The sequence below is a fragment of the Caloenas nicobarica genome, chromosome 3, assembly GCF_036013445.1.
Source record: "Caloenas nicobarica isolate bCalNic1 chromosome 3, bCalNic1.hap1, whole genome shotgun sequence".
Lineage (NCBI taxonomy): Eukaryota > Metazoa > Chordata > Aves > Columbiformes > Columbidae > Caloenas > Caloenas nicobarica.
The window spans coordinates 86170365-86183048 of NC_088247.1; the positions used below are offsets into that span (position 1 = coordinate 86170365).

The 12684-nt window shown below is 40.2% G+C and overlaps 1 protein-coding gene across 2 annotated transcripts in view; it reads left to right on the plus strand.

Moving 5' to 3' along the window:
- Positions 1–2081: 2081 nt before the first annotated feature.
- FEZ2 (fasciculation and elongation protein zeta 2) overlaps positions 2082–12684 on the plus strand; it is a 30417-nt gene continuing 19814 nt past the window's right edge. For both annotated transcript variants that reach the window (XM_065631983.1, XM_065631984.1), the window contains exons 1-5: positions 2082–2472; positions 4020–4128; positions 7228–7344; positions 8467–8611; positions 10916–11184. In XM_065631983.1, coding sequence (XP_065488055.1) covers positions 2240–2472; positions 4020–4128; positions 7228–7344; positions 8467–8611; positions 10916–11184 — 873 coding nt within the window. In that variant the 5' untranslated portion in view covers positions 2082–2239. The remainder of the gene's footprint in view (positions 2473–4019; positions 4129–7227; positions 7345–8466; positions 8612–10915; positions 11185–12684) is intronic.

Below are 12684 nucleotides of genomic sequence, written 5' to 3' on the forward strand. Positions count from 1 at the left end.
CAGCACAATAAAAAAATTTTAAACCTATTCATGTGTATTTTCTTGAATGTTTATTACTTCTGTGCACAGGTCCTTGAGACATTAGTTTATATCTTGATATTGTGACGTTTTTTCCCTGGGAGTAGGAATTCATATGATCGTCCTGCTGACCTGAGATCAGGACAGTTCAAAACATACTGTGGGTAAAGAACAGTTTTCAGTCACAGAAAGTTCTGGATTTTACACGAAAGAATTTTCACATGAGGGATTTGTGGAATTCCAAATGGTTTCAGCATTCAGTAAAGATCAATCTCTCAAATGCAAAGTTAGGCCTCTGCCTTGCCATTGAGTCCATGTGTTCTAGTTGTACCAGTCAGAAAGCCATAATCAATCATACTGGACTCTAATGTGAGGTCCTATATAAAGTGTGTGGAATCAGAATACACACTTCGTGAATGTCCTGAGGCACAGATCATTTATTTACCTATTAGCCTATAATGTTTTGTTCTTCTATTAATTTGTAAGTTAATGGACTGAATGTAAAAGTTCTGGTATGTAACTTCCTGAGGCAGGAGTTTTTCAGCTTAACTACTTGCTCCATGAAAAACTGCCTCCTTTTCTTTCTTTGGACCTACTCTCTTGACGGTTTCATTTGATATCCCTGATTTTCTGCATTCAAAGCAGCAGTGGATCAGTATCTACATGCCACCGATTAATTTAGAGACCGCTATCTTCTCTCCATTTTTTCTGTTCTGAAAAGCCCAAAATACAATTCTTTGGGAGCTGTTCCATGCTTTCTGGCCAACTTTGCCATTCGTTGTACTTCCTATTCTACTACATTCATTTGAGATCAAGGGTAAAGGCACGGAAAATGTCCACGTTGTTCAGAGTACACCCTGCATCTGGCACCATATTTACTGTTTGGATTGCTACTGACCACTGAGTCGATGTTCTTGCAGAGCCAGCTGCAATAATCCAAAATGCACAAGTAGTAACAGTTACTGCAAAGCCCATAATTGACTTTGACTAGGATAGGTGGGTATTTTTGTGCATCCCTTTACATTTATATATGCTGAATTTCCAGTAGTTTCTTCTCCCTTGCTAGTTACTTGCTCCAGCCTTTTTGCTCCTTCCAAAGACTATGGCTATGGAAGACTATATCTTCTAGAAGAGCGTCTTCAAATTCTGCCTGCAAACATTTTTTTCATCAGAATGAAACAGAAAACATCATTGTGCTGATGTATAAAACAATGGTGCATCCACATTTGAACACAAAAGGCAGTCCTGGCCTCCTTTGCCCTACTCGCAGTGTCAGAAAGGATCGCATTTGGAATGCCTTTGTATACTGTGGTTTGTCAGCTTGAAAAAGCTGTATCTGAGTAGAATACGGCGAAAGTCTCTACCTCAGTGGCATGCAGATGCTTAACAGGGAATGAATTTTCCGCTATGTTTCTTTCCAAACGCCAAGTATGAAAAGAAACTTAAAGGAGGCTGAAACCAAATTCAAGAAGTTAGCAGAGAAAAATCCGGCTATGTACTTTGGGATATCGGAAGTTTACCGCAGCTCAAAAAAAGTACTAGATAAAAAAAGCCCACCAGCAGCTATTGCACGTAAGGATGAAATACAAAGCTAGCACAGGATGGGCATGGGAGTGCCGGTGCTGCTAAGAGCCAAGTCTCTCCGACACTTAGTTCTATATGTATGAGGGGGCTGAAGGAGGGGAGAAACGAGTCAAAAAGCCGCCCACCCCTAGGGTACCAGGTTACAATGAAACTATTGCAAACACTCCTCGTCCCCCTTTCCCCTCCCCGGTGAACAGCCCCTGCTCGCTGCCTCAGAAGCACCACTCCTCGCCCTGCGAGCGGTGCCAGGGCTGCGCCGCTCCGCTCCCCGTCCGCCGCTCCGAGGGAGGCGGGGGGCGCCGGCGCGAGCTCGCCTCGGCGCTGCCGCGGAGCAGCCGCCGCTCCGCGCCCGCGCGGCACGGCCGGCGTGCCGCCGCACTCGCGCTCCCGCCGCACTCGCGCTCCCGCCGCACTCGCGCTCCCGCCGCACTCGCGCTCCCGCCGCACTCGCGCTCCCGCCGCACTCGCGCTCCCGCCGCACTCGCGCTCCCGCCCGCTGCGGCCGCCGGGCGGCCCCGCGCCGTCACGCGGCCCGCCTCCCCCCCCGCCTCGCCCCCGCGCCCCGAGCTGCGGGAGGAGGCGGGAGCGCGCACGGCCGGGAGCGCGCGGGCCGGCGTCTCCGGCCGCGGTGGCAGCGATGGCGGCGGCGGCCTCGCAGCGAGACCCGGGGGATTGGCAGGACTTCTCGGGCTTCCAGCCCTCCGCGGGGAGCGGTCCCGAGGCTGCCGGTGACAAAGGCGGCTGGGGCGGTGGGGATTTGGGGGCGAGGTTGTCCCTCTGCTTTGACCCGTCGCAGGCCCGGGCTGGCGGCGGCGAGAGCCGCGTTCCGCTGCGGCCCCTCACGGAGCAGAGCGCCCTGCAGGACGACGAGTGAGTGCAGGCCCGGGAGGCGGGGAGACGGGGTGGCGGCCGTTTGGCCGCCCGAGCGGGAGGCCCGGCCCGGCCCGGCCCGAGGGGGCAGCCGGGGCGGGGGTGCGGAGCCGAGGGGCAGGGCGGGCTCCGTGGCTCGCTGGCCCGGCCCTGCGAAAGCGCTGCCCCTGGGCCTCGCTGTGGCTTGCGGGCTGCGGGAGCTGGAGCCTTTCCCCGCCCGCGGGGCTGCAGGCGGGGGCGGGCGGGCACGTTCAGCCCGCCCGGCGCAGGTTTGACACGGAGCCTCCTGGTTTTGTTCCCCGAACCGGCGGGGAAGTGCGTGTCCAGGGAAAGTGGCCGTTCAGAAATCCAGAGTGGCTGCGGGTTATATTTGTTTAGCGCTTTGCGAAATGCCCACTGTTGCCGTGTTCGAAATTAAACATGGGAAGCAGGGAAAGCAGATGGAGAACAGAATCCCGGTTGCAATTGTGATAATTGTTTGTTTGGGGTTTTTTTTCCGCTGAGCAGTAGCGTGTTTATGATCTATGCTGCCTCCCTGTTTTTAACGTTATTTTACAAGTATTTATAGTTGATATTTTACAGTAAGTTTCAGTCAGTTTATCCTCATTAAAATCCTGCAGTTTTACTTTGAGGTAACAAAACTGTTTGTCTTATTCAAAGAGAAGAAAGAAAAGCCCTCCTAGCAAAAGACTAGATATCTATGGTATAAACAGTGGGGTAAGTTTAGACAACTGAATCAGAGCCATGTTGGGCAGTGATGAGGCTGCGTGTGGCTCAGCCATTCCTCTGAGCCTAGCTAGGCAACAGCTCCAAACAGGCACTCACGGTGTAGCACTTAGAGGCAGGGTTTGTTGGCCGACCTCAGGCAGCGGCCTGCTGCTAACAGGGCTGCTCTGTTCCAAAATCTGAACTGGGATCCCAGAATAGGGCCGCATACGCAAGCCTCTGGTACAGCCAGAGAGGTCGTACACTGTAGACACAAGATCAACTGTAGACGAGACTGGTGGGCCAAGCTCAGCAAGAGTATTTCTGAATAAAACAGAATTATTGCAGAATTTTAGTATGACTTGTGCATGTTCATTATTCTCTGATAAACGGAAGGGAAGAAAAAAGATTTGTCTCAGAATTTGCTGCTCAGCCTATGCTAATTTGTGATTTTAACATGCAAAAGACAAGGAAAACAGCAACACTAGGAAAGGAATTTATAGCTGAGCTCAGATTTCATTAAAGGAAGGGCTCATCCACCCCTCAAAAAGATTTTGAGTGTGGTTATATAATTAGTAATGAAGCTGCCTCTTCATCTCATTGTTTTATTTTACCACTGCCTGTACACTGTTGGTTTAAAAAGGGAAATAAATTATGTTTATCAAAAAGCATTTTCTTGTAGCTTCAAAACATTATAAAATATTTTCAGTAACTTGTAGATTAATATGTAAGGATGAAAAAATACTTGTTGATAGAAATATATTATTACAAATATGTTTACTGCTGATCAGTTGCTGCTTGTTTTAAGGCCTACATTTTTGTTCCTTTATTCCTCTCTCCAGGATTTGGAATGCTTTGACTGATAATTATGGTAATGTAATGCCAGTTGACTGGAAGTCTTCCCACACCAGAGCTTTGCACTTGCCAACACTGAATCTTTCAGAAAAAGGGGTAAGTTCTGATCAGCAGAAATACCCTTTTTGGATCTTTTATGCTCAGCAGGGAAATAAAAGACTTTGCATTTGTATAAAAGAGTGTTGTTATTAAATGGCTGAAAATATTTTTAGTGCTTGGTATTGTACATGAGAAGTTTTTAAAAATCAAAAAATCAAGCAACCATTGATGTATATTTGCAGGGTTCAGTTTAGATAGGTTAGTTTTTAGTTTCATTAGAACCAGAGCCAAGACAGAAAAAATTCTAAAATGAGAAAGTGTTTCACATAAAATCTTTCAACTGTCTCTTTCGCATTGGACACTAATCTGGGTAAGGAAGGAAAAGAGGCAGAAGTACTCTCATTTAGTAATTCCAGTGTGGACTTTTTTTAAGTTCGTCTCATTCTGCAGTCAGGTGGAGACTAAACTGGCTTCTTTTACAGGAAAGGTGACCCAGGATACACTGAAGTGCAAGAGTTTGTTTTGTTTTTCTTATTTAACAGGTAGAATAGTTGTCTGAGGAGGCAGCAGGGAATGAAGAGCTTCAGAGACGTTTATAGAAAGTGTCCTCTGATCTCCTTAAAAATGGATTAAAATGCTTCAGGAAGAAAAGCTAGGCAGAGTTCCCATCTCCCAGGTCTTCTGAGGAAATGAGTGGCTTATCTTTAAACATAGCGAAATTGAGTTATGTTGTAAAAATACCTGTGTGTATAACCCAAGAATAGGGTAATGCTAATGGTAACTCCTGCCATCCATTATATAATCCACAACTACTTTTTACTGGGACAGGAACAAAGATTGCTCTGCTGAAGAGAATACTTTAGGGTTCAGCAGGGGAAGATGTCAGCTTGGAACTCACTTTCTCAAATTGAGTCTGATGATTATGACTTGAATTTGACTTGTGTTTATTCTATTTTTTATTAGAGTGTTTGTTCATATCTTCTGAGTGGTTTTAGAATAATTAAATCCTTACATTTAAAGTAAAAAGACTTACTACCCCCTATGCTGTGACCTTGTTATGTGACTGAAAAATGGACTGGAAGACTGATGGATTTCTTGGCAAGGAACTAGTTACAATATACAAAATGTTTAATATAGTTTTTGTAACTCCTGCACAGAAAGTTATGAAGGAACTACACTAAAAAAATGTAAAGTGGTGTTGCTGGATTAGAAAAAAATCTTAGGTATGCTGCCAGTAAAGAGAAAATCAGTTTATGGATTAAACCTGTCTCAAGTTTTTTCAGCTTTCACTCCACCTGGCATGCCTTTTGATATCTAAAGCCCATCTGTCTGGGAGCATTTGACATACTTTTTTTCTATTTCTCTGTGTTTCAGCAGTATTTCTGGATATGTGACAGCACATATGGACCATCTAGTAGCTCGTTTTAACTTTCTTACAATGAGTACTGACAGATAAGCAACACTTTCTTGATGCGTTTGAAACTAATAATATGCTGTTGAACTTGTGCTTTAAGTATTTCTCTTCCTCTTTTAGTAGGAAAAAATGTAAGGTGAATGAGGCTGATTCATCTAATCTTTCTTGCTTCACATCACAGATCTGTGAACTCTTCTATATGGCTCTGACAGCCTGAAAAAAGTAGTTGAGTGAAAGTGTACAGTGGCACGAGAAACAGGATTGTGCAATAGCTTGCTTATTGTATTTTTGTTAGATTACTTTTAAATAAGTCGTTCCCTGGCAGGAGTGTGAGGACAGAAATAGGCATGGGATGTGGCTGGGTGGAAGGTCAGGTGGTCCTTTTGGGATCAGCTGTATCTTGGGCTGGTTTAGGTGGTTTATTAGCCTAAATTATGAGAATGTATTGTCATAGTCTCTCAAAATGTTGTTTCTGGAGATGTCAGGAGGGGAAGCAAACCTCCTTCTAGATAAACTCTTACCCTCGCTTACTATCCCATAGTTGTCATAATCCTGCATATGTGGAAAAACATTTGAGGACTACAGACATTAAAGAATGTCAAAGATGTGCAGTAGGTAAACAGATATTCTCCGTGGAGCCCTTTTACACAACGGTTATTGGAATTCGGATTCTGGAAAAAAGTGGACATTTGACTTCATTCTAGTGTCTGAAAAAACACAAACTGTATGTTTTCCTCTACAGACCAGCGATCTGGGGTTATCAGTAACATCTTCAAAATGAATCTGAAAAATATTAATGTTTCTGAAGAAAGTGGGAAAATTGAAGGAATTACAACAAAAATTGGAAACGGATGTAGCGAGACCAAGGACTTTATACAGCCAGTTATAAGACTTGTAAATTAGCCCAAAGATCCGTTAAAGTGATTGAGCTCAAAATGTCAACAGTTAGGGGTTGCAGCTTTTGGGGCTGAAGGGCTTTTCTAGGTTGGTTTGGCTGAAATCTAGTAATAGACAAAATGCAGAAAAAACAAACAACTGTGTAAATAAACTAGAATATATCACTGTGTGAGAGTAAAATATACCTGACTGAATACGGAGAGGACTTAAATATTGTCTTTTACCCTATGTACATCTTTGGTTTTGAAGGATGAGTGTAATTTGATGCTATATGTGTGGGAACAACATTGCTTCTGTTTCTTTTTGAAAAGACCCTGAGATATTCAACAACATATTTTGAAAATAATCTGAGGTAATAACCATGTTCTGGTTTTTAAAACAACATTTTTTGTGTCTTTTTTTATGTGAAAAAGTAGAACTATAAAAGCACATAACATGACAGGTTTGTGTAATGTTAGAGATTTCACCCCACAATGACTAATGTCTACCTTCATTTAAGATTTAAATATCTACATTGGATTGACCGCCTTTTGTGTGGATATCTGCATGTCATTGTGTACATGGTCTTTATATGCTGAGGATATTAAAAGACTTTAAAGACTGACAGCTATTTTAACTTTCTCCAATTGCAGTTTTGATTTCAGTTGTTAAGATACTTCAGTTTCCAGGTGTTTGACAGCAAAGAATCATTGATTCCATTATTATGGGCAAGGAATCTGTTTCATTCTGAAAATTCAATATTAGTTGTGCTTTTGGTTTTTATACAGGTACCTGTATTATATTTGTATACATATACAGATGTGCGTATATATATTTGTATAAAGACACATTTTCATGCTTTCTAGGTAAATGATAATTTGAACCTTGACCTGTCAGATGATGAGGAGCTGAGAGAACAGTTGGATATGCATTCTATCATTGTTTCCTGCATTAATGATGAACCACTCTTCACAGCAGAGCAGGTAAAGTGTTCAGCAAAGACAGTGTTGTTGGTGTAGTATCTTTTAGACTGTAATTATTTTTTGTTCTTCCTTGCTGTTAACCATAGCTAAGCTTCTTGATTGTTCTTTATTTAGTGTTGTAATAATGTGTGAAATATTACTATGTCATTCAGATTTGAAAAGTATTCTGCTGGTTCAGATGAGATTGATAGTCCAGGGTCTTTCAAATCTTTATACATTTCTTACCATGAATTAATCAGAAGTACTACTAAATTAAATATATGTGTTGAGAAGCAAAAGTATTTTCAGAATGTTGGTGCTATTGTAGAGTTTGTAGTTTTCCAGCATGACTGTATGGCCATTCATATCTTCACATGACTTTGTGGTTAGTGAGAATTCTTTGAAGTTTTTTCCTAATATGAGAGCAGATCAACAGTTCTTCTACTAAGCTTTCAAATAACTGAGTGTCTGAAGCAAGAATATATTTTCTGGTTGTTTAAATGGTTAGCTGTGAACTCCGATGAACATTAAGTGTACAAGAGACAGGATTGCTTGAACTGCTTCAGCTCTTTTTTGCTGCGAGGTGGATCTCAGCACTGTCTACAGTTTTTACACCTGTAGAAGTTGATGTGTTGTTTATTCAGCTGTTCAGTAAATAATTTAGCCTGTAGAAATATAGTTGTTTCTATACTGTTGTGTGGTTTGGGTTTTGTTTTGTTTCTTATAGAAGTGTAGGGAAATGGGGGTGGGGTGGTAAGTGATTTTTGTTGTTTGTTTTCTTTCAACTGAATACGCTGGGAAGATATTCCAGCTCACTCTTTAGTTCAGTTCTCTTTAGGAGAACCGTGTGTATTTTCATCTAGAAATAACTGTGTAGTTTCAACACACTGCTTGTTATGGGATCACCAATTTACTTTGAAAAGGTAAGCTTATTCTCAGAGAGGAAGGAAGAGAAGGAAGAGTCAATATGATTTTGTTGATTCTCTTCCATCCAGTCTTGGTATTAGTTTCATCCAGCAGCATCTTCACTAATTGAAAGTTAAAAAAAACCCCAAAACTTTAGCTCTTAGCAGCTTTGCTTCAGATTGCAGACTGCTTCTCTTCATTCAGGAGGGTTTTCATAAGGATTTTCATTTTTTGAAGGTGATTGAAGAAATAGAGGAAATGATGCAGGAATCGCCTGATCCAGAAGATGATGAAACACCCACCCAATCAGATCGGCTCTCTATACTTTCCCAGGAAATTCAGACACTCAAGAGATCCAGTACAAACAACAGCTATGAAGAGAGTAAGTGATATTTATTCAGTATTTTGCTCTTATGCTTATTGCAAATAGTTTAAAGGCTAGGTTTCCCATGTATTTAATTTATAGCAAGTCCTTCTTATGAAATATCTGCATTCAAAAATATTTTCAAAATGCCCTAAACAAATAAACTAGATTTAGAACATAAATAGAAGACTTATCTTTGTCAGCTTTCATAACAGAATAAAACTAAAACTTTATAGAATTTCAAATTAAAGCTGTAGCTTGATTCACTGGAATGAGGTCGCTTCGTAGGTAAAGTGATAAGTCGATTGTTTTTATTAAACTTTACTAATTTCTATATTTTAAAGTGAGACACTTTCTTGAGAAGATTAGCTAAGGCTCTTGAAAGCTATGCAGTAAATTAAGAAGATGGTGTTTCTTTTATACTGTTTCAGTCACTGCAACATATCTTGATATACAGTAACATAAAAATAAGGCAACTGTTGCCTTTTTTTCCCCTCATAGTTAGATTGTAATAGGTTGAATTGTATGTAAAGGAAACCTGTGATACCTGTGATTAATCAGTTTCATGATGGAAATTTGTTTCATCTGTGTATTTGTCAAAATCAATTCTAGAAGGTGATAGAAACACCAGGAATATTTGCTAGATGATCCTACTTGGGTCCGTGTTACCAAGTTTAGTACTTTCTTTCCTGTAGTCTGGGTCAGCAATATAAATTCTGTAGAAGACTGAGAAAGCTGGCTGACCTTCTGTGACTTGACATAGAATTTCTGCTACACTTCAGATTTATGGAGGAGATCCCATTTTCGTGGTTGGACTCTTAGCTGTCTAACACATAAATTTCGGGAATATGAAAGCAATGTGTATCCTGCTCAGCAGGGCTTCTTGCTTCCCTGACAGTTGCATATGTCCTTAGGTTTGGAGCTTATCAAGCTTGCTTGGTATTTCATTCCTATTTATTTTGCTTTGCCTCAGGAGTTCATCTTGTCTGTTGCATCTTTATGGTTTAAAGGTCAGCCTTAACTACACAGTGCCTTGAGTTACTTCGGCAGATGATTTAACTTTGCTTCACCAGTTTCTCAAAATCTGCTTTTTTTCTTTAGTAAGTGACAAGGAGCTTTCTCCAATCAGTTTTCTGTGCTGTAATTTAAGAGAGAAAAATCACGTTTCACCTGTTACATTTGATGCTTCTAACAGCTATACTTTTTGTAGTTTACGGCCTTATTTGTATTTTTCAATACTTGTTCATAGCCACTTTGCCTTATAACAGTTTTTTTAGACATGACATTTACTAGACTTGTTCATAATTATTTGGTTACATTGATTATCTACGCAGTGTCCTTAAACAGGTTGTGCCCTTCAGTGTAACCAGGAGTGGCTGTTTCTCAAATGTCAATGAAAATTATGTTCTTTGGCATAGACTAGCTTCCTAGGTGTGTCAGACTTAATTGGGAATGGAAAGCGGTTGTCAGAAAATGTGCACACTTTTAACCCAAGCAAGCCTCTGAACATTTTTCTTGGTCATAGTTTCACTCTTGGTAACACGTGACTCAGTACTTCTAGAATGCAAACCTTGAGGGTTTTTTTGTTTCCAAACTGACAGTTTACAGGCTTCTGATTTAGCTTTGACCAAATCAGTCTCATGCTTTCTCAAAACTATTAAGGCTTATTTTTTATTGAAATGAGCCTGTTGGCTAATTTTGATCTAGGTCTTTGTTTCAGGTAATACAAGGCCATGCTTATGACTACAGTCCCCAGACGAAGAAAATTTGGAGGATTTTCTTGGTTTTTCTACTAAATGCATCTAAAATTATTATCATAAAAGCTTAGTGCAAGCTTTTATGAATATGCATGCATACCTTAGCAATATCCACTAGAAGATTCCCCTTGTAGAGTATGGTTTCTGTATTACTGTAGGTGAGAAATCCAAGGATTCCAGAAATGCCAGTGTTGATTGTTGTGTCAGAGAATATAGAGACCTTTTACTTTGAGCAGTGAGTGTAGGTGGAAAGTAATAGTTAACAGAGATGTCAGTATTAGAAGTTCAGTAGTTACTTCAGCTTCCTTAACTACAACATGCTCTTCATATTTGCAGATTATCTCATATTTCTCAGAAATCAGAAGAAACTTTAATCATCCTTGTGTTGCTAATCTAGTTGCCCCTGTGATGTGTTTATTCTTTAGGAATAATTTTTTATCCTGTGTAGTTTTAGAATTGAATTTTTCATTTTGAAAAATTTCAGAGTACTTTTTTCTTGTAATTCCCACAACTATTCTCATGCTTAAAACCTTGACAGATTACTTTTTACATGAATTATTTATAGGAGTAAAAAGATTGTCTGTTGCTGAGTTAAATGAACTGCTAGAAGAAATTGAGACTGCTATTAAGGATTATTCTGAGGAACTGGTACAGCAGTTGGCTCTACGAGATGAGCTGGAGTTTGAGAAGGAAGTGAAAAACAGCTTCATTTCTGTCCTCATTGAAGTACAAAACAAACAGAGAGAACACAAAGAAACAGCAAAGAAGAAAAAGAAGCTGAAAAATGGCAGTCCTCAGAATGGCAAACAAGAAAGAGGTCACATGCCTGGAACAGTAAGAAAGTTTTTGTAGCTACTTATACATTCAAAATATTTTTGGTTTGTTGCTTTTTGTTTGGTTTGGGTTTGGGTTTTGGTAGGGTTTTTTGGTGGTGGTTGTCGCTTTTGTTGTTGGTTTTTTTTTTTCCTTATGGGAAGTAGTGGTCATAGATTATATCAAGTACACCTGGTACACCTGCTTCCATGCCCTCATTTGTAGACAAGGCTTAGGTACTTCCTATCACGATTATTTATTTCACAAGGTCATATAACATTTTACTCTTCTTGTACTCAAATATTTTTTTATTGTTTGCAAATTAGCCTGGAACTAGCATACATTTCTTGGGAAAAAAAAAAAAGTCTTTGAATGTACCGCCATGGGTTCTATTGTCAGTAGGCAAACTCATTTATCTGTTTGGTTTCACTGTGCGAGTTTTAGTATGTGTGTACCACTGTTAGTCTTGCAGAAAATTCAGTATTATTGTTGGTGTAGTTGTACAGATATTTATTGACTATGTTAATTTTTAGATAGGAAAAAAGTAAAAGTCTTACACTGGATCTCTTGAAATTTGTGGCAGACATACTATGTCCAAGAAGAGACAGCAGTGAGGCCAAAGTGTAGTGCAGGTGTACAGGGAGGAGACAATTTGATTTATTCTTTAGAGAATATAGCAACAAAAGGAAAAATGTCTTCAAACAGCGTTTGAATAATAGGAGGCAGAGAATGAAATAAATTAGGTTGTTATCTTGTCAATGCAATTTTTTTTTATTTCTTAACTGTCTAGTATAGTTTTAAATCACTTAAGTGGGACGTTAATTTTAGAATTTCTTAGTGTCCCGTATAGGATGCGGAAAATGTGGTTATTGTATTGTAGATCTTGGCTAAGTCTCAGAAAGAATACTTCAGTTTGACATCAGTATTTTTTGGGGTTGTTTTTCAAACATGAGGAATAAACATTTGTAATGAAACATTCTTCAGAATCTACTTCTATACTTACAAGAGTAAGATACCTGTGATGTAACCCAAATGGAGTTCTGATCTTGGCTGTCTGATGAAAAGTTTGTACATAGCTAAGTTTTAATGGAACTCTGAGAAAGTATATATCCAGAAAACAATACAAAATTGTCATCCCTTTGCAAGAGCACAGTGAAAAGTTCGAATGTGTTCCTTTTTGGTCCTCAGTCATGGAAAAACAAAAAGTGGTATTCTAACTGGAAAGAAAAATAATTGTTTGGTTTGGAAACTTGAGTCAAGTGATTCATAAGCTATTCTGGTCAGTTGCAAGTTTGGAGACTTGAATGATGCTTTCAAGTATAGCGTACGTGGTTCCAATATAAGACATCTTCGTATTTGGTTGCTTCAAGATCTACGTGTGTCAGTTTGCTTTCTGAGAGTGATTGAACAAAGTAGCTCCCAGGTAAGACCATAGGCTGCATATGTGCAGTTCCTTTGAAAATTGCTTTCACTGTCACCAAGTACAGATTTGAGAGTCTTCTCCCAGAAGAGGTGCAAGCC